Here is a 22,870-nt window from a genome sequence, read left to right on the forward strand (position 1 = left end):
GCCATCCCTGCTTATGTTTTACATGGGAGCCTTCTTTGTTTTAGCTTTCCCTTGGAAGGCTGAAAAACTTTTGACCTCCAGTTCCCATAAGTACCCCATGGCTGTGCCCTCTTATATTTTTTGTGTCTGTCAAAAATCAGTAAATGTCAGTGTAACAGGAAGTAAGAGAGACACTGATATCTCTAAGAAACCATCTCTGCCACCATAGGCTGGGGTCGGAGTCACCATTTCCCCCTCCCCTCCATAAATCCTTGAGGCAGATGGCATTCATTTGTCATACAAACACATCTGGCCATGCCAAAGGAGACCATAAACAAGTATAGTTAGAGAAAAGAAACTGCAAATGCTTTTCAATTTTATTCTTACTGGGAGGACATCCTGACATGTCACATCATTCAATGATAACTGACAGGGGCTTTATCAAGGCTCCTAGCTCACCGAGCATTTATGGTACTAAGTCTTGAATTAATCTTGGCTTGGCTGTAGTGCTTTTTTCAGCCTGCAGACATGGCATTCCCAATTCCAGACACTTTTGCTGGGTCAAGACCAAAGTGATCAACACTAACAGAAAGGGAAGTAATCAGATGTGAAACACAGACCATATGATAAAGCAACGTGTCAGGCTGGTACTGCACAGTATTTGTACAGACCTGTCAGAAATGGGTATTAGTGGGTATTACAAACAGAACTGAAAAATGATAATTGTTATAAACATGACCAAGTGCTTTTGATGGGTTTCCCAGAAAAAAAGAAAGTTCAGAAAAAAATGTAACAGCTTAAAAAAAAAAAAAAAAAAAAAGGCAAAAACAAACCAACCCAAAATAAAATGCACCTAGTGATCTTGAAATCAACTTTTTCATTGGATAAATATATTTGAAATAGTTGTACAGTTCACAGTGGCATAAAGTTCTCTGATTGCTTGAGTGCTTGAAAATATCTCATCAGTAAAAAAATACCAGAGCTGGGGGAGGAAAACCCTCTCTCTGAATTCTGTACATGGGCAAATGCACAGGTTTTGGCAGGCATCAGGTCATTGGATTTGTGGGAAACCAGCAGCATCGCAGGACTGAAGATCACAAGTCAGGGGATGGAGGATAAGAAGAATAGTAAGGCCCATTTTCCTGCAATGAAAACAGAATGAACAGTTGAACAAAAGTCTTCTCCAGTACAGCCTGGTGCAATGACACAGAGGCAGAAATAAACAGGTACTGCTGTCTTTGTGTTTCAAGAGTACAGTAACTGGCCTAATTCAACCAGAAGAGGACTGTGCTGGTAACCAGGCAAAACCAGGCTCTGCTTTGGTCTCCATTTTAAGTAAAAAATGCAGATTAAAATGTTGCCATTAAGCCAAAGCTTAATTAAGCCAAAGCTATGAAGTAAGGGAGCCAGTCCTGCAAGAGAAAGTTACCTATGTTGACACACAGCTCTGGCTGCTACTTTGTAGTTAGAGCACATCCTCTTTGGAATGATTTGGTCAGTGCAAGTCATATTCATTCCACCATTTGGTCTGAGACCAGGAATGGAGAAGGGAAGAGGAGGAGGAGGGACCAACACAAATAAGAGGCACCTTTCTATAGTTACATTTTTTCCCCACTGCTTTTTTTTTTTTTTCTGTCCTTCCTGCACGTTTGTTAATATGTGGGACAGGGAAGAGGAAACCCAGGTAGTATTTAATTTTGCACTCAGTATAAGATATGTATAAAGTACATAACATGAATTTTATCTTGTCCACAGGCTCTTAAGTGTGTTATGTTACAGTTCTTGGCTGGAGAAAGGTAGTCTGCCTTTTATGCACTTAGGACACTGCTGGGAAAGGAGTCTTGTTTTTTAGGCAAGCCCTCTACTTGGACAGATGCAGACAAAAAAATGAAGAAAACCTTTTCTCAAATAAGAACAGCAAGGCTCTCCTGGGACCCCCCATTTCTTTGTTCCAGTCTTAAGATACGGAAATGAGTCCCTTTAGAGCTCTTGCAGAGCAGAATGGGAGAAGCAGAAGAACCACACACAGGAGCACAGCCTCCTGCTTCCCACATGCAACCACTTACCCTGGCATCGTACTCGAGGACGAAGGGGGGAAGATCGATCTGTTCTGGGGGTATGGCTGTGAATAACTGCTGGAGGCTTTCCACATAGTGGATTTTGTCCTTTAGCCCTGAGACTGTAAAGGTTGTGAAAAACCATGCCGAGACCTGAAAATACATCCCAACAAGCAGCAAATTAAGATGGTGCTGTTTCAAAACCTTCAAGCTCAACAGGCTTGAGCTGAGTTTGAAACACTAATAGCATGGCAATAACACAGCAAGGTCAGGAAGCAATGTCAGCAGCACCAATGGCTGCTAGCAAGCACCCTCTTGAGAGTTTTCAAGCTAGTGTTTTCTGACTCCACACTTGCTCCTCAAACTGCCAGCTACTCTGTTATTTGTCAAAAAAAAAAAAAAAAAAAAAAAAAAAAAAAAAAAAAATCTGTAGAGTGCTACACTTGATCTAGTGGTAGCTGTCCCTGCCCATGGCAAGGGGGGGTCAGAACTAAATGATCTTTCAGGTCCTTTCCAACTCACTAACTAACCCAAACCATTCTGTGATTCTCACTTCCAGTTTGGCCAGCTCAGAATATGACCTATTTGACTCTGACAGAAGCATTTTTAACCATCTGCCTTCAAGTTTTCAGACTGAAGGGGAAGAAAAACTTGTGAGAACCCAAGGTTTCTATTCTACTAGTCACAAATGCTCGTATTAGGGACCACTCATGTGGTCCTAGGCACCCAGATCTCACCCCTTCTTGAAAAAGGGTGAGGAAAGGTTGCAGGACCAGATGACCTATAGAGGACTCTTCCCATCTCAACCATTCTGTGATTCTGTTTGACAGCTGTACTTTGACTTCAGTAAGTAAACAGAAAAGATGCAATACCACAAGAAAAGCTTTGAGGAAATCCGGGAAGTTACACTAAAACATTAGGTCAATAAAGCCAATCTGCCTAAATACAACATTTAAAGAAAAAGTCAATGCCTAAAAACTTTTCTGGAATAACTATATTGCCTCCTCAAAACAGTGATTTTCATGAGAAAGGAACAAAGAAAAAAAGGAGGTAAAGAAGAAGACAGAACATTTAAGATCATTTCATTATCGTAAGGGTGGAATTAGAGATTTATGTTAGCATAAAGCAGAGAGACAGACACTGGCCCCCATTACTTCCTACATTTTTCTAACAACACTTCTTATGACTGACATTGGATGAAAGTTTAACTAGTGAAAAATACTCTCTCAATCCTGTACAAAAGTAGTATGCATTCCAAGGTGTATTATGAATTACACTTATTGAACATAATTGCTATGGATGTCTAAAAGTCCAATAGGAAATATTTTTGCAGCCATCATGAAAACTGGTATCAGAAAAAAATATTTAAAAAAATTTTTCTTCCCCCTTCTCACTATACAAGCCACTGCAATTTGACACATCATACCCAGTAACACACAAAAAACGGAGGGGGCCAGAAATCTTTCTAGGGAATTTTTCTGTCATCTCCATTCTCAACAATTGGACGTTATAGAAACAGTAATACAAGAGTAGTTATTTCCTTCTTGGTACAGAAAACTTGAGGTTAAACCAAATCCCTGTTAATACAATGAAAGTAGAGTAAGTTATACCAGAGCAGTCAAAAAAAGTTAAAAATCTAGTTGTCTGCTCAAGTTTTCTTGTATCTTCCTTGTACTGCAGTTCTGAATCTGAATACATACAGTCTATCAAAAGTTACTCTGCCGAGCTAGAAAACCACAGGGTTAAAGTATCATCGAACCATTAAGGTTGGAAAGGCCCTCTAAGATCATCAAGTCCAGCCATTAAATTTATTTCCTGAAAAATACAGTACAACACAGATAAGGTCATAATTGGGTCATACCACAAAGAGGTACAGAATTAAAACTGGGAAATTTTACTACAATTAGAAGGATCTTGTGTAGAAACAGCCCTAAGTGATTTGCAACAACCTTTATATTGGCATCTGATCTTCAGAAACTGCTTTTATGACTGTCATGGAAAAACAAGATAAAAATGGTTCATGGTAAGATTATGAACACGGTGAATTATCTAATTTGAATATTCAGGTATGTATCAGTCTTGAAACATTCTTGATTCACAGCCAAGTTACTAAATTTATGAAAGCAGAATTTCTCTGGGTGAGACTGTTTCAGATCCAGGCACTGACACTTCATTCAGAACACATGAAGTTCCACAAAGCCTTGTTTGGAGACCTTTAAGAAGAGGGAAGCCAAGAAGCTTCACACAAAAATGCCCCAAAGATTTTTTTATTTATATACCAGCAATTATGGCAATAACAAGCAGAAGTACATCTACATGGAAGGGCATGAAAGAACTTGACAGCACTTCAAGAATATCTCAACCTAAGTCCTGGTGGTGGAGTGTTTACTCTTGCTAGAGTTGGTGCCAGCCTAAAAAACTGCTGTTGCCTATGATACAATTTCATTATATGATGAGTTACATTTCAGCAGCACTACAAGAGAAACAAAATTTTTCACAGATCACAAAAATACTCCCATTGAATCATAAATAGCCACATTAAGCATACAAAAATGGATTTTTGTGCAGTGATGCATCCTGAGTTTAAGGATAACTGCTGAACCCTCCTCCCTGCATACTGAAAACAACATATTCTGAGGTAGGCAGCTATCCTCAGAATACGTAAAGTTTAAGTTTCACATCTAGAAACCAAACAAAGAATCATCTTTGGCACTCTGAATCACTTTCAGAACTACACTTGTTTTCTAGAGGCACAAGAGTCCATGAGGCACAGAGAAAAGCCTCTGGATCCCTTTTAACCCAGAAATAAGCAAGCAGACTCTTAGCAGACATCCACTGTGCCAGGATTCAAAACCACAGTAAAATGGACCATTTATATCAGAAATTTAAGAATGAGATACATATTTAAGGGTGATGGGTTTGGGAAGCTGCTTGAATGCACAAGCCTTCCTCCCACAGGAGATGGCAGGTGTTTTCCACTATTTCTAGGGAAGGAACTCTCTGGTCAAAGTAGGAAGATGAATGTGCCAAACATTTTCTTTAAGGGATTTGAGGCTGCTGGGCTAAGCCATCTTTCACAGGAAGAACAGCCCTTGAATTAGCTAAAAAGGAGGGGAGAGAAAAATCATTCCCTCTTAGCAGTCACCAGAACTTTCTGCTGCATATTCCTCATCATGCTTCATAAGCTGATGGGCTCTGCAACACCCAACAGCAATCCCACTTGCCTTTCAGTTACAGAAAAGGCTTGGCAGAAGAGACATGGGGATACAACCTCTTTTGCTTCCAGCTGTGCTGCTAGAAATAGGCTACAAACCAATTTCTGCAAGTTATGGACCTCTCACCCACCCTGCTTCTCACCAGCTATCTGCTTGCCACACAGATCTGTCAAGTTCCAGAGCAGTTCCCAAAGGCACAGGTACCATGGCAATGGACTGGTGAACTTTAGTTCTCATACTCCAACAACAACAACAAAAAAAAGAATAATTCTCAAATAGAAATGCATGGTAAGACAGGAGGTGGATAAACTGCCACTGGGTATCTAAAACATTAGTATGTCCTAGCCTCAACTTTTCTGCTGAACTTTGTGACCTTAGTATTGTTCTATGCCAGCTCCTCCATGTTCAGGAGCATCAGAGCTGAAAGATCTCATTCAAGCCCTCAAGACCTCAGATCAGTACCCTGTGGGAGTAATTAATATCCTGACAGCAACTGGAAGGTATCCTGCTGGAAACACTCAGCCTCATCTACATAAGAACACAGAAGCTCTGAGTCTCATGCTGTCCCAGCTGTGCACACAAAAACAAAGGACCCTCTGGAAATTTAGCTGAGACATTCTTGCTGAACATGTGCAAACAGATGTTTTTTGCAGGCGTGTAATTTTAACAGATTTGATTGGTATCAGCAAAAAAGCAGAATAAGCACAGGTTAATCCGACGTGAACATGGAGGATCACATTTCTTAAAGTTTTAACAGAACAAAAAAAATTTAGGAAGGGCTGCCACTGACAGTTCATCTGAAGTACTCACATTGCTGCCATGTGTGGTGTGTATGAGTACAGGAGGGAGGGAGCTCCATTATCTGTTGCCCTACATAGATCACTGTCAAGGATACCTTATTGCTTGGTGAGTTTTTCACCACCTGAAGGCTTAACAGTATTTTTCTGCACCCCATGACACACAGGCATTCTTCCCATCTCTCTTTACTACTCTCCCAAATACAGTCCTGACTGATTTCATTGCTGTTTGACATACTGCCCTCTGCCCGGACCAGGGCAGCTCTTAAGTGACTGGCAACACACATGCAATACCCCCTGTGGGAAGAGGAAATGTGAAACATTCAGGAAAAGAACAAACACAAAAAAGAGTTCACAGAGATTTTGGTCACAGTTTGCCATCCTGCAAACCAGACAGCAGGAAGAAGGAAATATTTCTCTCTAAAAGCAGCAAGATCCAAAGCTTCCACCTCTGTTAAGAACACCAACAAAATGAGGCACAGACAACTACACTGTCAGCATATGCCTAGGGTTGGAAGACTACAACTAGATCAAAGATGGGGATGAATTTTAAGTTCTGACCATGGATCCAGAAGATACTAACTAATTTTCAAAGTCTTCTGCATACCTCCATGTGCCTCATACTACAGTCTAATATGCTATTCCGCCAAACCCCAAAACATTGCTTTCTTTTGTACTATATATCTCACCTTTGAACGAAATGTTGGGTGGACAAAATACAGTGCCTTCAAATTCCTCTTGTATCTGGTTTAAAGAAAGAAATAACTCTTGAGTAGTAGCTTCTACTTAAGCTCATCTACACAACATAATAGACAAAACATAGATAATTTTGCTTAAGTGCCTATGATGCAATTTAAAAAAATTAGATTTACTGTAAGGGCAGATACCAGACAAGGAAATGTAAAAGGAAAAACCCAGAATGATTATTTCTCATGTAAAGACGTAATAGCCTGCAGTGTTTTATAGGGAGAGTGATTGTTATTATTAATAAGATATGTTAATATTACCATATAGCATTATATTAATGGAATATTATATTTTATAAATAATTATATTATATAGAATAATCATTATTATTCTATTATGCTGACTACCAACATTCATCAAGCCTCTTCCCTCACAACTAGCAACATAACTTAAGGATGCTAGGCTCCAGAAGCTCCACCTCTGGGCAGAGACAGACAATACACCCAAAATATGCCTTTCTAACAGTTCCAAAAGGGAGCATGCAGAGCACAGAACTTCCTGATTTAAAAGGTTCTGAGAAGGAAAGAACACTTATCTTCCTTCTTCTAGCTTCTGTTTTTATTGAGGTTTTTGTCCCAACAAAACACTCTCACACATAAATGGGAAACCAGATGCAGGGAATGCCAAACATTCCTGCAGCACAGAGGAAGACTAAGCAGGAGTTCATCTATTGACACTCACTTGGCATCAACAATATCATAGAGTTTCTTCAAGAAATTAGAATCTAGTTGATTGAAATCATTTGTGAGTGTATGGAAGTACACCAGGACATACTCCTTCACTGCAATATGATCCATGACGTGGATGAAATACAGAAGAGCCTGAGACAAAAATAAACAAATTTATATATGCAAATAAAGGATTATTTTACAATGCATTACATTTTAATATGCTTTCTTTAATTCATTCACAAATCAGGAATTGTGAGACTGGGTGGCATGCTTGAGTTAGGTGAACATTCCAAGTCTTTAACTGTAAGATCTCTTCAATCTAGATCTCTTTTTGGTGTAGTTCAAAGATGGAGATAAAGTCTTGCTGTTTTTATGAAACTTTAATTTGACTTGTTACATTTCACTCTTCATATCTTTCCAATTAAAGAAACAGGCCAAGTGTCTCTTCTTGAAAAGAAAAAGGAACCCATGTTAGGCCTGTTTCTCTAAAAGTAGCCCAGTTCCTCCTCAAGAAAAGTCACCTCAACACACACAGTTTTATAAGGTAATAAATTTCTATCTGCCAACAAGATTGGTTTCTATTTAATCTCTTATGTCTTCTACAGATAAAGTTTCTAGCATTAACACTTAATAACCCCTCTAATCACTTTCACATCCTGCACATTAATATTAAACCTACCCAACTCCAGTTTTACAAAGCCTTACCTTTTCCATGTCTATTAATGTTACAGGAATATTCCTTCCAACCACCACCATCACTGTGCGACCACAGTTATCTACACCTATAAAGGAAAGAAAAATATGCCTCAAAACTTCTCTTAGTCATGCCTCATTTTTTAATTGGTTCCTTTCAAACTAGAGAGGACCAGCCACAGCTCAGAATTTTTGTAGTGCTGGTTTCCATCTTAACAGAGGAAATACACTAGAGTTACTGTTCCCACTATACCAGTAGATATTTGGGTTCAAAAAAGAAAGTTGCCTCACATCCCAGAAACTTAAGTTTTAAGAACTACAATTTTATGTTCCCTGTATAACTCCACATTTACCTAATTCTACTGTAACAATGTTTTCTTTTTAAGAAAACCTTCAATTGCACTTCTACTAAACTTCTTCCTAGAAAACAAGCTCTGAAATCAAATGCACAGATTCCCAGGGCATGCCTTATGGACCACCTGCAGACCACAGAGCCTTGTCTTTGGCAAACAAAAGAATTTAAGATTTCAGCTACTGAGAAGAAGGTGTCACACAGCCTTCGTATTTGCACAGAGATAAAGGTAAGTCTGCTGATTTTCAGGAGGCCAAAAATAGTAGCTCAAGTGTGAACAGACTTTCTCTGCAGAAAGACAGCTATGTTTTTGAGAGCCTGATTACTTGCCTGTTTCTTCCTGTCATGGATGCAAAGCAGCAATAAGCCACTGGGACTATGGCAGATTTTAATATCTGGGTGTTATGCTACCTAGAGAGAACTGAAGAGTACAGGTTTCCCTTTTCTGCTGCCCAGGCTCCAAGGACCTCATAGCTGTTTTCTTCCACTGAAATCTCCACTTGGTTGTTGACTCTCTCCCTAATCTCCTCGTCCACTGAACTCAAGGTTGCAGGATGTGCTGCCTATGCACTTACTCAGCCATTAGTACTAGGAGACACATACAGAGAGCAACACATACCTGACCTGAGAGAAAATAAAAGCAAGCTGGTTTGTTCAGGGAAGCTGCTTTAAAAGTTGTTTTGGTAACTGCTTATTCTCTACACTAGAAAGCAACATTCATTTCTTTTTATCAAGAGTGTGGATAATTCAGACCAAAAGATGAGTTATGTTGTACAGAGCACTTTATGTATTGGCTTAATCTATCAATACTGCTTTGCATCTAAAGCTACAGATAATTCAGGACATGCATATATCCTCAGACTGTGAAAGCAGAGCAGTTTTGGAGTTTACCACAGATTATTTTACAGCCAAGAAAGAATTACTGGTTTACTGCAGAGATGCTGCTTCGTTCTTGGCCAGGCTTCTAGGTTAATAATGTCATGTACTCCATAATCAAGTAAGAAAATACTATATTTTTAATTTGTATTTTTACTTTGCGACAAAATACATCAGTCATCTATACCCTGAACTTACCTGTCTGGTACAAGGCTTTAAGAGAAGCAATATCAGAGAGATCTTCAGCTCTTGCCTGACACAGCCAGCGATTGTAACTAGAAAGTTAAGAACATCTGGTCAGATGTAATCCCTCTTTGGATTAGCATTAGAAGCCATAATGGAGAGGTATACAGGATGGGAGGGACAAAACAAGCTCTTTCTGAATAAGCCAAGCCCTCTCCCTATTGTAGTTTTCTGACCTATGGAGTAGCTATCAAGATGTTACAGGGCTGGGCAAAGGAAACCCCCAAAATACTGTAGTTACATACCTAGTGATTTTCATGGGGGGCAATGAATATGTACAAACTAATAACTATAGTGACACTGCATTCGGGCACTTCAGTGTCAGTGTTAAAAAAATGGAAAAAAAAAAAATCTTTGAAAAGTCTAGAAGTCAAACACAGCTATGCAGTAACTAGTGTCCCTTTTTTTTTTTTTTTTCTCCAGCATGGAACTGGCTTCTAAGAAAGTGCTACATCAGTGATCATGCACATTAGTGTTACTGGGAACAAAACAAAAACACAAAACCAAAAAAAAAAAAAAAAAAAAAGGGGGGCCTCAGCATTTATCTTTCTGGTTTGAAAGACAGAAGCCCAATGGCTCAGGAGCAAATGGGCAGTATTGAAAGCAAGTGACAGCACTACAAAAAATGTTAACAGTGACATCTTGCGGCAAGAAGGCAAAGCCAGGCGGTTGGATGCACTGGGCATGCTCATGGGTTCTTCACTAGCTTCCCTTTTCCTCCGTGCTCCTTCCCAGCTCCCTTCAGGCCAAAGAGGCTACCATAGCGATCCAGGGTGACACCGTGCTTTATCTGTATTTCCTTGCCAGTAGATTAGGCTTTACAGATAACAAGATCATCACAAGGGTTGGTCCTCTGAACAGCTAACTACCCCCAGAACATTCACACAGACAAGGAAATTCTCACTTCCTCTGGTGCTGTTTTTGCAGTGCTGCCTCTGATAACTGTCCCTGAAGGATGAGGCGTCTCTGTTTATCAACATCTCCCTCCATGCGGGCAAAAGCATGGGAACCAATGAAAGACAAATCCGCCTCCAGACCCTCTTCATCTGAAGCATCTGCAGCAGAAACAAAAGTTGTGTAAAATGTTCAAGCTGCACACGAGACAGCAATGCTACTGCTGAGCTGCTATATAACTGTGAGCCAGCCCAGTTAACATGCTACAAACTAAAATAAAAACCCACAGCGTGCTGTGATGTGGCTCTGTTATCTCATTGTTATCACTGACAGATTACAGCATGCGATTAATAATTATGGATTCCCTTATAATGTTAGTTTGTCTGAAAACATAACTGGGCAAGTCCTAGTCACCAGCTTCTAACAAAGGGATAATGGTTGCTTCTCTCAGCAAATAAGGCCTGGAGAGAGACTCAGGCTTCACAGCTGTCCTACTTGTCATATGGGGAAAAGTAAGTATGCAAAGGGACAGATGCTGAAGCTTTATTCAGTTTAGAAGGTGTGCTGTAGAAAGGACTAACTTGATATCATTAACACCTCTTGAACAGATATGGTAGAGCTGGTAGAAACCTAAGTTTGAGTATTTTTTTAGTATTGTTTATGACATGACTGTATAATGAAGTACAAAAGCACAGGTTTGCTGGCTGGTGACAATATCAGAATGCTGTACTGAATTTGATGTGATCAAGAAATATTGCTGAGGTTTCTAGCACCACTTCTCTGGCCAGTCTGGGCAGAAATTGAGCGTCTCAGTTTTAGAGTGCTACAGCAGCAATGGGAGAAGTGCAGGATTCCACAATATCCATTGGCTCGTACATATGCAAAATTAATAATTTCACAAAGCTTGTGGTTGAATGCCTGACTCTAATCAGCCACAGCTGTAACATCCCAACCAGCAGCCTGGACAGGAAAAAACAAGATTGGAATCTGATCAGCAGGAGTAGGTACAGGAGATATCAAACTGAACAGGTAAATTAAGTGGCCTTTATCATCACTGCATATTCAACCTTATCCCAACTAGCCATGCAAAAGCAGAAAACCTTTGAAATAAATTCCAATTTATCTGCTTTTGATGATTTAAAGCTTTGCCTGAAAAAGAGTAAATCTTTCACAGCACTGTTTAGTAAATAAGGCAGAATGTGCCAGTTGTGTCCATTTTTATATTAAATTCTTTTGCTCTACACGTTACCTTCTCAACCCTGATATCTGGACAGCCTCTTTGCAAAGGGACCTTTTCCACCGGGCTTTGACAGCCATTTCCCAAACAACAATCTCTGGGTCAATCTAGTTACTCTGTCTTTTTAAATTAGGCTGCGTAAGATTCTGAAAAAATCTTCTAAGTTCCTAATTGCCTTGGGACAACTACCCCACCTCTCCTCACTTAAGAAAGAAAAAGACAGAAACAACAGCTCTACCACATCCTCTAACCACAGCACTCTAGACAATGAGGCAGAAAGCAGAAGCTACTGCTGTGGAACATAAAGCAAACGAGGCATCTTGACAACTGTCTTCATGATAGCCTGCCTTAGGCAAGGCAGGGTAGGGAGCTGCCTCTTCTGCTTTTCCATCAACTGGGAGATAGTTTCTCCAAAGCTCACTTAGGAACTCACCATCGGGAACACCCGGCTTTTCAGTAATCCTGATCTGCCTCTCCGGTACAACGGGCTCCCCTTCTGCATTGCCAATATCTGCAGGGAGGTAAGGCAAGGATTGTATCTCTTCTTCCAACGATCTTGGAAAATACAGGGGCAGCAACTTCTGGTAAGTGGCCTACAAATAAGAAAAATGCGTGAAGGTCTATCACGCATCCTTGTCCTTTGGTTAAGTGACACCTGCTCTTGTAGCAGGGACCTCCTCAGAGATTTGGAGGCAAAGTACCACTTTCTCAATGGTTTATTTTGTTCTGCCACCTGGCAATAAAGGCAGATAACCTTGATAAAAGTTAACTTTTTTTTTTTTTTTTTTTTTTTTTTTTTACCATAGTGGCAAATAACCTTGAGACAACTCTGTTTTGACCTGCATAAGCTCAGGCAGATTGCAGGCACATATATTACAACATACATTGATGACAGACACCAGGGAAAGCTGCTTCTATTAAAATGCACAACTACACAGATCACCTTTACTCATGTGACTGGAAAAAAAGCAAAAGCAACGACTAGCCAAGAGAACCCCCCCCACACACAGTGGAAAACTGTGGAAAAGCTCTGCTGAACATTACAATACTTCATGTGTTCTTCCCATCTGATTACCAGTTTTAGAATCCCCAACAAGTTGGTTATTTTCCACCTCCAGATGCCACAGAACCTGCATACAGTGGGCGTTCTGCCCAGGAACAGCCATTAGCAAGTCTGATACACAAGAGAAGCCAATGTTCAAACTGCTAGCATCTGTCTGAACACAGATCATTAAATGCCAAGCTTGTTATTTCAACAAGCCAGCAAGCCGTGTTTAAGGTGTTTGTAGGTGATTTGTGGACTTGCTACACTGGCCTTTAGAAAGCACAAAAGTAGCATTGCTTAAAGAGGAAACCTTGTAGGAGGGATTTCCCTTCTGGCTGGAAGATACCATCCAGCACAACTGCATCCTATAATCTCTAGTATCAGCTCCTGTTCATGGCTTAGGAACATTAGAGCCAGAAATGGAAAGATTTTGAATATGCCCACAGTGACTGCTAAGAGCATAAACAGTACTGGTAAAGATGTTATGCTAGGAGAGCAAAGGATGCTGTGAGAACAAATATCTGCGTGATTTGAACAGGAAATGAAAATCCAACTCTAAAAATGCAGGAGTTAGTACTGCTACAGAGAAGATCAAATATGCCCATGAATTTTGATGGAATGAACATCAGGGAGATACCTCTTCAAGCTCTGAGACTGCAAACACCACCTTCTCCAGAGTCTCTCCATGAATCTCCAGGAACCTTCTAACTGTGCCTGCAAAAGAAATTATAGGTACTTCATAAAACAGGAGGAGAATCTTACACAATTACTACAGAGTGCAGAATAAATCTCTGGATTTGGTTTTAGTAGCCTTAATTTTTATCTTTAATATAGTTTCCTCCTGAACCCAAATAAGTTTGAAAACCTTTAGTACCTACAATGCTTTTTGGTAAGAAGTTCCATAAAATGGACAATGTAAGCATAAGAACCATTTCCTCTTGTTTGTTCTAAATCTGATTCATCCTGTTCGAAGGTTCTTACAGGTTTGAACAGCCAATTTTGCAGTTTACAATGCCACAAATGAGTTTACAGACATCTGCCACACTCCCTTCAAGCTCAGTGTATTACAGTCAGAAAAAGACTAAAACTTTAGCTATTTCTTGCCTTTCCCTGTTCTCATGGACCTCCTCAATTTCTAGTTCCACCATGCTCTTTTTAAATGTGCAGCCTTGAAGGGCAAACCAAATACAGATATTTAGAGCATAACATTAGTTTTGTTGTGTCTTAGCTTGCTGTTTTGTACTCCAGGGAGCTCTTGTTTTCATGGAACTATTATAATCTCATGATTTTACTCCCTAAAATTAGCCCATAATTTTGCATGTGAAAGGCAAAGTATATAGGGGTTGGTCAGTGTGGGAAGAACATCACTTTGCATTTGGATATGTTGATGACACAAGAATGGCAGATGAAATTCACTCTGCTGCTTGAGATCTGTCTACAGCTATTCAACAGTAAGGTCTCATCTTCGCTATTCTAAACAATTTTCTATTACCCCATTGCAGGTGAAAGAACCTCATTCACCTCTTTCAGCATCTTTTCCAGGTTATTAATTAATATATAGAAGACTGCAAGTTCCAGCACTTGATTCCCATAGATCTTTACTGATAACCTCTTAACAGAGAAAGGAGAATTTATTTTTTATCCTCCATTTCCAGATCAACCATGGAAGGCCATACCTTTTTATTTTTTTAAAGCCTCTAACAAACTGTATTCTCCTCAAAGAAAAAAAAGGGGAAAAAAAAAAAAAAAAAAAAAGGTTTTCCTCATATCAACATCAGTTTGTCAAAGGTAAGACACCTGTCAAATACTGTCATCCACTTTCCAACACTTACGCAGTGCTATGTGGGTTGCATCCTCCAAGGGGTAGCATCTTTTCAGAGAGTTAATGACACAAAAACCTACAGAGCACATTGCCTGTTCCCTGAAATCCAAAGAAAAAGAAAAACAAATTAATAGAAGGTAATATGAGAACAAATCTCTGTCAGTACAGTGGGTAACACTAGCACTTTTTCCCCTCCCTCTGCAGAGCAGCAATCCTCTTTCAGGTTTGTGCAGATTATTATCTTCTGACAAGAGGCACCCGACGAGATGCAGAGAAGGAGGGAACAATCAGTGTTTCCACAGTTTCCTCTTGTGTTTGTTCTCATATTTCTTCTTCTACTTTTGCTACACTGTTCCTGCAGTTTCTCATACCTTGAATGAACAAGTTCTTCCATGCAATCCTTTCCAAAATACTTTATTTTCTGTACAGGATTAACAGTGGAGAAGGAGGGCAAAAAAAGGTGCTTGCTCTTGCAAACATTCTCCTGTTCCACCACCTGACCTATTACTTGTTTTGCTGGAGATGGCAGACCAAGGTCTCTTATTCAGTCCCAGGCATGTAATCATTGGCCTGGAGTGATACATAGTTTAAGAGATCAGTAAGGTGCTTCCAGCAGAGTTTTAGGAAAGTAAAAAAGGTGCTGCAAACAGTGATCAGAGCATCACTGAGGATGGTGCTGCTCTGCAGGATCTGACTCCATCAGCTGGTGGGAAGAGCCCTGGGCCCCTTTTCGGGTCTGCCACAAAGGACTTTCAGGCACCTATTATCAGAAACCATTGAAATCAGGTTTTGCATTTCTTTGTCTTTTTCATTATTACCCTAGATGTTACTATCCCTTCCCTCTTCTTTTAAACCTGTCCTGGTATTAACTTCCAACCTTGACACCTCTCTTCCTTTTTCACCTTTTATCTTCCCCTGGGAGGGTGGGGCGAGTAACAGAGAGAAATTCTGTTCTCTCCGTTTTGGTTCACCCTGACCACTAAGTGCAGACACCCTCGTGCAAGTTGTGTGCTTACTTTGCAAGCTGCAGAACATTGCGGTAGCAGCTGTAGAGAGAACTCTCGGCTGCTGTGCGATACCGACTTTTGTATTTGGGTCCCACTGTGTGAATGATGAAACGTGCAGCCAAATTAAATCCTTTGGTGAGTTTAACCTCGCCTGTCCTGCACCCTGAGAAAAAGAAAAACAAACACGAGGATAAGTGCCAATGTCGTAAGAAATCAAGAAGTATTCAAGTCCTTGACTTCAGAGTTGGACAACTCTGTATGTAGAAGTCTCTGTTTTAGACATCAAATATTAAAGACTGCATTCTCTCTCATAACAACTCTTTTGTATCACCTAGCCAGGTTGAAAAGCTGAGAGCTGTGCTCATTCCTCTCATTTTTAAAACTGTGCATATAAGGACAAAAGAGAAATTGCAGGAAATGTCTTAAATGAAGTGATAACTACGCTGTGGATAGAGCCAAAGGGAGAAACGATTTAACAACCTGCAGAGAACTGATTTGCAATTTTGCTATGCAGCTAGAAACAAAAAGTCCTGAATTTAACAACTTGCTTTGGGGAAACTGCTTTTCGGATACAAAGACTACAACTCTTCTTAATTAAAGCCACCAGCTGCTAGCTAGCAAAACTATGAAAAATGAACAGATCAAGCATTTGTTTCATCCACGCTCACAGAACAAGGGAGCCTTCTTTCTTTTGCAAGTTTCTTCACATCCACAAGGCAGGAGTATGACTCTCACGGAGATCACAGCTTTCCTGACAGACTAGATGTCCAGCAAGAACGCATCAAGTTCATTGCAACATTCCCAGCACCTTCCAGTTACATACTCTAGGACCATTTACTGCATGCAAGCATACTCTACATCTTTGCCTCTTTTTGGTCTTGACTCCTCTTTGGCTATCCCCTGCAAGTTACTCATACTTTATTCCTGTATTTTTTTGCAATGTAAATCGGTTTGTCACAACCCTTGATGACACCCAAAGACCCCTTTATTCCCTTCAGTTCTTCAATACATTCTGATAACGAAAAATCCAGGAACAGCTACTGTGTCTGAAGTCTGTTTTTTCTTCAGCACTTGGAAGAAAAATCTGCTCACTCTCCCCTTCTTCATCCAAATCTAGTCAACTCCAGTTCTGGACAGCTGAAGTACTTCTGCTTTTGCTCTCTCCCTACCCTCAAAGACAGGCATTTTCCACCCTCTTCCTTCCGCTTATACAGCTGCACTTCAGCTTTCTGATCTGGCTGAAAACCAGTATTTTCACTAGATTAGCTTTCAGCCTCATCTTATAGGTTGCTAGTGCCCATGAAAAGGACAGAGAAGTGAACAAGCAGCTGCAACCACCCTTCTGGAAGGAGCTCTGAAGTAGCTTGGCCTAAGTCAGTCTTGAAGCTGCCTACTGAACAGCAATAATCACCACACTCACCTTCACTCTGCTCCATACAGTGCTCAGGCAGTCAGCCAGCATACATGAAAGCATATTTTATAGCAAGAGACCTTCCAGGCTGAGAACCTCTCATGCTCAAAACTTTCAGCGTGTCTTTTTAATGGCAACAACACATTGCCAACATTGTGTAAGCTTCTTGATCCCATAAATCATATAATTAGCTTCTACAGGCCTTCTTGTTTCTTCTGGGTTATCAAAAGGAATATAACAGCATACTAAAAGTAAGCAATACTCTTCTGAACTACTGCATGTCCTCCGAGACCAAATAAATAAGCATAATATGGAAAAAGTGGAAACTAAACCTGAAACTCAGGTTTACGTATCAGATATGAAGTTACTATTCTTCCTCTATGTATCATTTAAGTGACACAACTTCAAAAGAATAAGCAAAGGTTTGTAGAAAAAAAAATTGTCTTGTGGAAAAAAATGAAGCAAGTTTAGTTATGAATTCAGTGGGGAAACTAATGAAGTTCAAACAACTGTGGCATCAGTAATCTTTAATTACACTTATATTCTGCTTAGTATTTCCCAATATCTTCTGCCTGGAGATCTTCAAAACTTAAAAACTAAAGTAGCAAGTATTATTCCTACTTGAAGATACAGGGTAAGCTGAGTTGCACAAAGTCAAGGTCTGTGCCATAACTGGGAACAAAGTCAAGATCTTATTTTCTTTACCGATGAGATTTAAAACATTAGAACATATTTCTCTCCAAGTTTAAAATGGAAACTTTGAATCCTCCACATAAGGTGAGCAGCAGAGAAGTTCAGCAGAGTTTTACTGGAGTAGGAAGATGAACATGCACTGCTGTTACAGAAGGTCTTTATTAGATTGCAATAAGTGTGACAGGCAAGCATATATCACTAACACTTCATCTGCAAGCCTGGACCCTTGGCTACAGGATTTCTGTGTTAATCAGAACTACGTACTGTATCTGGGAATGCACAAGTTAGCTGAGCCTTAAAGAAAGCACAAGCCTTTGAAAGGTCAGCACATCACATGCTTTAAGATCATAATTTTTTTTCTTGGCAGTCTATGAAAGATGAATATAACCCAAGCAGTAGGAATAAAGCAGGAGAGATCTAACTGAAAACCAACACTGAACCCATTTTACAGCTCAAGAGCAAGGTCCCTACACATTCACTTTCCTCCAGTTCCCCCCACGCTCCAACCAGAACAATCTCTTATGAAAAAAGTTCAAGGTTAAACAGAAAGAAGGGCAAAAAGGAGGCAGAGATGACAGGAGAATCAAACTTATTTCCCTTCCACTTCCATGACAAACACATTAAGGGTGCACAAAAGCCAAAGCTGTAATCCAGTCTCTCTTTCCTCCCCATGAAACTGGAGAGGAATTTCAAAAACTGATTTTTTAAAAGCTCTTGTCACAAGATTTAAAGGAAACTGTTATGTAAAAGGAGCTGTGGACCTACAGCATACATTATAGAGAGAAGACAAGTGTCATTGCAGGAGTAGGACACAAGACTATTTGTAACTCAGCTTGGTAATGAGGAATTCAAGAAGCCAACTCAAAAAAATAAAAAACCTTTCACTTCTCTTCTCACATCACAGTGCACACAAACCCCTCAAGTTTCTTTTAGAAGAGTTCTGGTGTTCATAGCAGGGTCCTAACTATTCTACAACATCTGCTGCATATAACAGTTGTTTCCACCCAAAGGATTCACACAGACTTTTCCATCTCCTTTTCCTGAAAGTCTGTATGTGTGTATTTATAGCCTCAAAGAGGATACATAAAGAGTGTATATTAGTGCTCAATTTCCACAATGGTGAACTTCAGTTCCTGTCTTCCACAGTGTATACACAATGAACAGGATGACAGCAAAACCTGAAGATGCACAAGACTGGTCCCTTGAGGAAAGAACTCTGATAAGCTAACTACCCTAAGTGGCTTCAGATAACAATGGTAACTATTGTATTATAATGTAAGTTCTCAGCAGCTCTAGCATCTGCCACAGATTTACAATGATCTGTAACCAGAATGTTAAAAAGAGACAAGATTAGCAGGTGTTTCCTCCATTTATTTCACATTAACAACAGACACTAGGGAAAAAAAAAGAAAGAAAAAAAAAAAAAAAAAAAAAAAAGAAATGCTATACCTTGATTTTAATTTATGCCCAAACCCTGATGCTCTGTGCTATGCAAGGGGAGTAGATTTCAATAAGATAAACATGTCTCCTGCCACTTACCTTTGAGCTTCTGAAGTTCATCCCTCAGGTCAGGCCCAGCATGCAGTAATACACTTTCAGATACTGGATTCTTATCAGTGAGAGATTCATTACTGGTATTCACTATGGCTGTGCAGTTCAGTAATGCTACATCTCCTTTCCTGGGGCAAAAAGGAAACAGCTTATTGCAGGCTGTCAGATTACATAGGATACTCTCAAGTAAGTACTGACAAGCCAGGAAATGCTAAGTTATAGGAAAAGCATTAACATTACTCCAGTGCTCATACAGCATAGCATATCCTGACATGCTCACCATGCAAAATCATCCTTTTTCTCTCACTGATAAACAAAGACTGCATGCCACCTGCCATTTCCTTAAAACCTCCCAGCCTCAGCAACAACTTAATGATGTCCATAGAAAAGGCAGTGGTGTAGCTGTGCATAGCCAGCAGAACATGGGCAGCAGCATGTTAACCTGATGGGAGTGTAGTATGTTTCAAAAAATGAGTAATTTCTCTTGGAAATAAGAGGACAATCCTTCTGGTATACTACTTTCAAAATGTCAACAATGTTTTCCATGTACTTTTTTTGGTCTGTACACACACTATCCCGGGCACCTTACTGCTGCTGCTCTTCTTCAGACCACTGAGGATCCAGAGTGACACTGCAGCTAGCCAAGTTTTCATTGCTTTTATCACAAAACTGTCAACCCACAATTAGATCATGTTCATTCTGCTGTTAAAGGATCAGACATGCAGAAGATAAACAAAGCAGAGATACACATGAGACAATGGAGTAGCAGAACTCTGACCTGCTTTTTGTCACAGCAGCAGCCATTAGAGATTTTGGGATCAAAGAGCACAAGAGGGGAAAAAAAAGATGCTCGGGAACAGGGAGAGATTCAAGTAACAGCTGAAATTGCATACACTTATCACACCCAAGCTCAAGTCATAAGAGATGTTTAACCTTTTACTTCTCTCTTTCTTTAGTTAATCAGGCTCAGGAAATCCGTGAACAGTCCCATTTCCTGCATGTATTAACCAGAAAGAGGTTCAGGCTGATCCCCGAATCTGTGTCCCTGAGAAATCCTTCTCCATATAGATTAACAAAGAGTTACTCATCTAGGGAGCAGGTTTGAGTATCCAAGTTAAAGGAAACAAAAACTGAGGGACTAAGTTTGTCACAGCACATTGTACTTTACCAAATAATTTAATAATTTTGGTAAAAAAACATGGAGACAGAACACAGAATGGAGAGAAAGGAGTGGGGGTGGGGGTGCAAAAGAGCCCAAAGCAAGCCACAAGAACCACATAAAAGAAATACTGAAATACTGATCTAAACCAGAAAAGTGAAAGCAGAATAAAGACAGCAAAGAAAGAAAAAAAGCTACTAGAGAGCACAAATACTTTTATAAATGTAAAGACTTGCACCAAAGTGCAAAATTAGGCTTTGGTATTTGCACAGTAAGACAGTAGGAAGTTCCAGTGTGCTGCACCAAGGAATACCTATGAACATACAATTTAGAACCTATGGAGGGCAAATCTCAGACTTGCAGGTTTACAGTTTACAACAAGATCATTTTCTTCTGATATGTAATGTTTGATGTAAGAAAATAGACCTTGAAGGCTTTACTCTTTAGCAGTAATTGCTATACAAGGCAGTTGGATCTCTCAGTAAATGGAGAAGCGATGACAAACACACCAGAGCCACAAGGAACTTACCATAAGATAATTTTTGCATTGATGTCTTTTCTGTATGGAAAAGGTGACCTAACATCAGCTTGAGCTTTTTCAACAGGATTTTGATGAGAGTCCAGCTGCTTCGCCTCATAGGCATCAGCCCAGCCTGGAAGACTGTCGACATCCACAAACTGGGAAGGAGCACCCAAGGGATCCATGGAATGGAAAAAGCAACTCCTCTCCTCTCCTAACTGGTCACACTCCGACTCCCACGGGAGCCTTCCAGGTGCTTAAAAGGAAGAAAATCAAACCAGGTCACCAACTGTTCACTAAGAGCAATTCCTGTGCAAGACCTTTCTCAAGACCGCAGTGGAATGACAGCAGGCAGGAAGCAGAAACAACTCAACCACAATGTCAGTACTCGTGGAATATTTGCAAAGACAAGCCCTTTCCAAGTGAAAACATCTTTATAAAACTGGTGCAACTGACTTGTGTTCAGCATTTTCAAAATACCAGATCACTAGTTTCCAGGTGTTGAAAGGACCTTAGTCTTTTCTGAAAATTCTTATTTCTTTTTCTAAACAAAAAAGGACATTTGTAGCAGGTTAAGTAAAAAAATATATCCCTTTTGATCTAGCCCCGCTTCATACTTAAAAAATAACAAAAAAACCCCCAACCAGCCAACGAAACAAGAACAACAAACAGAAAACTGCTTACAAACAAACTGATGAAAACATCCTCCTTCTGTATCACACAACCCTTGCAGTTCAATGAATTTCAAAGCACTAGAAATGAGACTTAGATTACTTAGTTCTCACAGTCATGCACTTAGGCACAAAACTCCTTCACTCAAAAAGATTTTGTAAGAAAGAACAGAGATGTAAATCTGAATGCCAGTGAAATGGCATACTGAACTTTGCCATCTCACCTTTTTTTTTTTTTTTTTTCCTAAAAGCTGAAATGACACAGGTTTGAGAATCTGAGATAGAGAATCAAAGTTGCCAAAACATAACTGCCAGCACATAAGCCGTAGGGCACAGCCTTTTCACTGTAACTACCAAGCCACACTAGTGAATTAAGGTCACAAAAATGCACTCACATAAGTAACTTCAGTTTGCCACACGCAGACCTACTATTTAACTTTCTTCATGGGTTCGTAATTGACAATTATTTTGAAAAGACAGCATCCACAAGCGGCAACAACTGAGACCATGAATGACAATATGCATTAATTAAGGAAAAAAAACCCCAAAACTAAACGAAACAAGCATCCGAAGTCAAACCGATAGCTAATACAGGCTGACACCGGGACAATGACAGCCGTAAGAGCATCCAAGTAAAAATTCTGCCAGGAGTAGCCGGTGGGAAGACAACAAGCAAGAGGATACGAGCAGCTAAAATGCCTCCAAAGAAGCTCCTCTACAAAGGCGCCCTCCCTCCGAGGAGCATCCAAAAACCAGGGGCATAAACACGAAGCGAGGACCCGCACAGAAGGGGCGGACAGAAGGGGCACACAAGCTCCTCCTGGGCATCTCCCCCACCACCACCCCCGCCCTGGGCTTCCTGCGGCAGAGGCGGCCCCGGGGAGCGGCAGGCTGCCAGCAGGAGCCTGGTGTCCTTGCCCGGGGGGAGGCCGCTGCCTCCCGCATCCCCCCCGGCCCGCACCGGCGTAGGCGAGGCCGGACAGTCAGAAGCTCCCGGCCCCAGCGCCCCTACCGCCACCGCTAACAACCGCGGCCTCTCCCTCGGGAGCGGCTGCGCAGCAACTCACGGGCAAACCGCTGTTGGTGCTGCTGGTGCTGGTGCTGCTGCCACCGGCCCCGCCCGCCCGCAGGGTCCCGCTCGGCGCCGCTTCGGCGGCATCACCCAGAAAAAGCGGAGAGCGCCCGCCGCTCGCTTCCGCTTCCGGGAATAGTGCCCGGACCCGGGGTTGC

At 40.7% G+C, this 22,870-nt stretch overlaps 1 protein-coding gene across 1 annotated transcript; it reads right to left on the bottom strand.

The window, feature by feature from the left end:
• Positions 1-323: 323 nt before the first annotated feature.
• On the bottom strand, positions 324-22,865 carry GDAP2 (ganglioside induced differentiation associated protein 2). The gene is made up of 14 exons (XM_071761210.1): positions 22,708-22,865; positions 20,979-21,225; positions 19,279-19,418; positions 15,645-15,798; positions 14,639-14,727; positions 13,444-13,520; positions 12,195-12,354; positions 10,535-10,685; positions 9,586-9,662; positions 8,172-8,248; positions 7,477-7,616; positions 6,738-6,792; positions 2,046-2,189; positions 324-1,121 (listed from the first exon to the last, which is right to left on the bottom strand). Exons 2-14 carry the CDS (start codon positions 21,152-21,154, stop codon positions 1,074-1,076), a joined length of 1,488 nt encoding a protein of 495 aa, XP_071617311.1. The 5' UTR covers positions 21,155-21,225; positions 22,708-22,865; the 3' UTR covers positions 324-1,073.
• Between the last annotated feature and the right edge of the window lie 5 nt (positions 22,866-22,870).

This window comes from Heliangelus exortis, chromosome 1 (assembly GCF_036169615.1).
Source record: "Heliangelus exortis chromosome 1, bHelExo1.hap1, whole genome shotgun sequence".
In the NCBI taxonomy this organism is placed as follows: domain Eukaryota; kingdom Metazoa; phylum Chordata; class Aves; order Apodiformes; family Trochilidae; genus Heliangelus; species Heliangelus exortis.

Coding starts and splice junctions, on each gene's coding strand:
- GDAP2 (XM_071761210.1), bottom strand. CDS start 21,154: ATGGATCCCTTGGGTGCTCCTTCCCAGTTTGTGGATGTCGACAGTCTT. Junction 14,728..15,644: donor AATGTTCTGCAGCTTGCAAA/GTAAGCACACAA, acceptor TTTGGATTTCAG/GGAACAGGCAATGTGCTCTG. Junction 6,793..7,476: donor TATGATATTGTTGATGCCAA/GTGAGTGTCAAT, acceptor TCTTTAAACCAG/ATACAAGAGGAATTTGAAGG.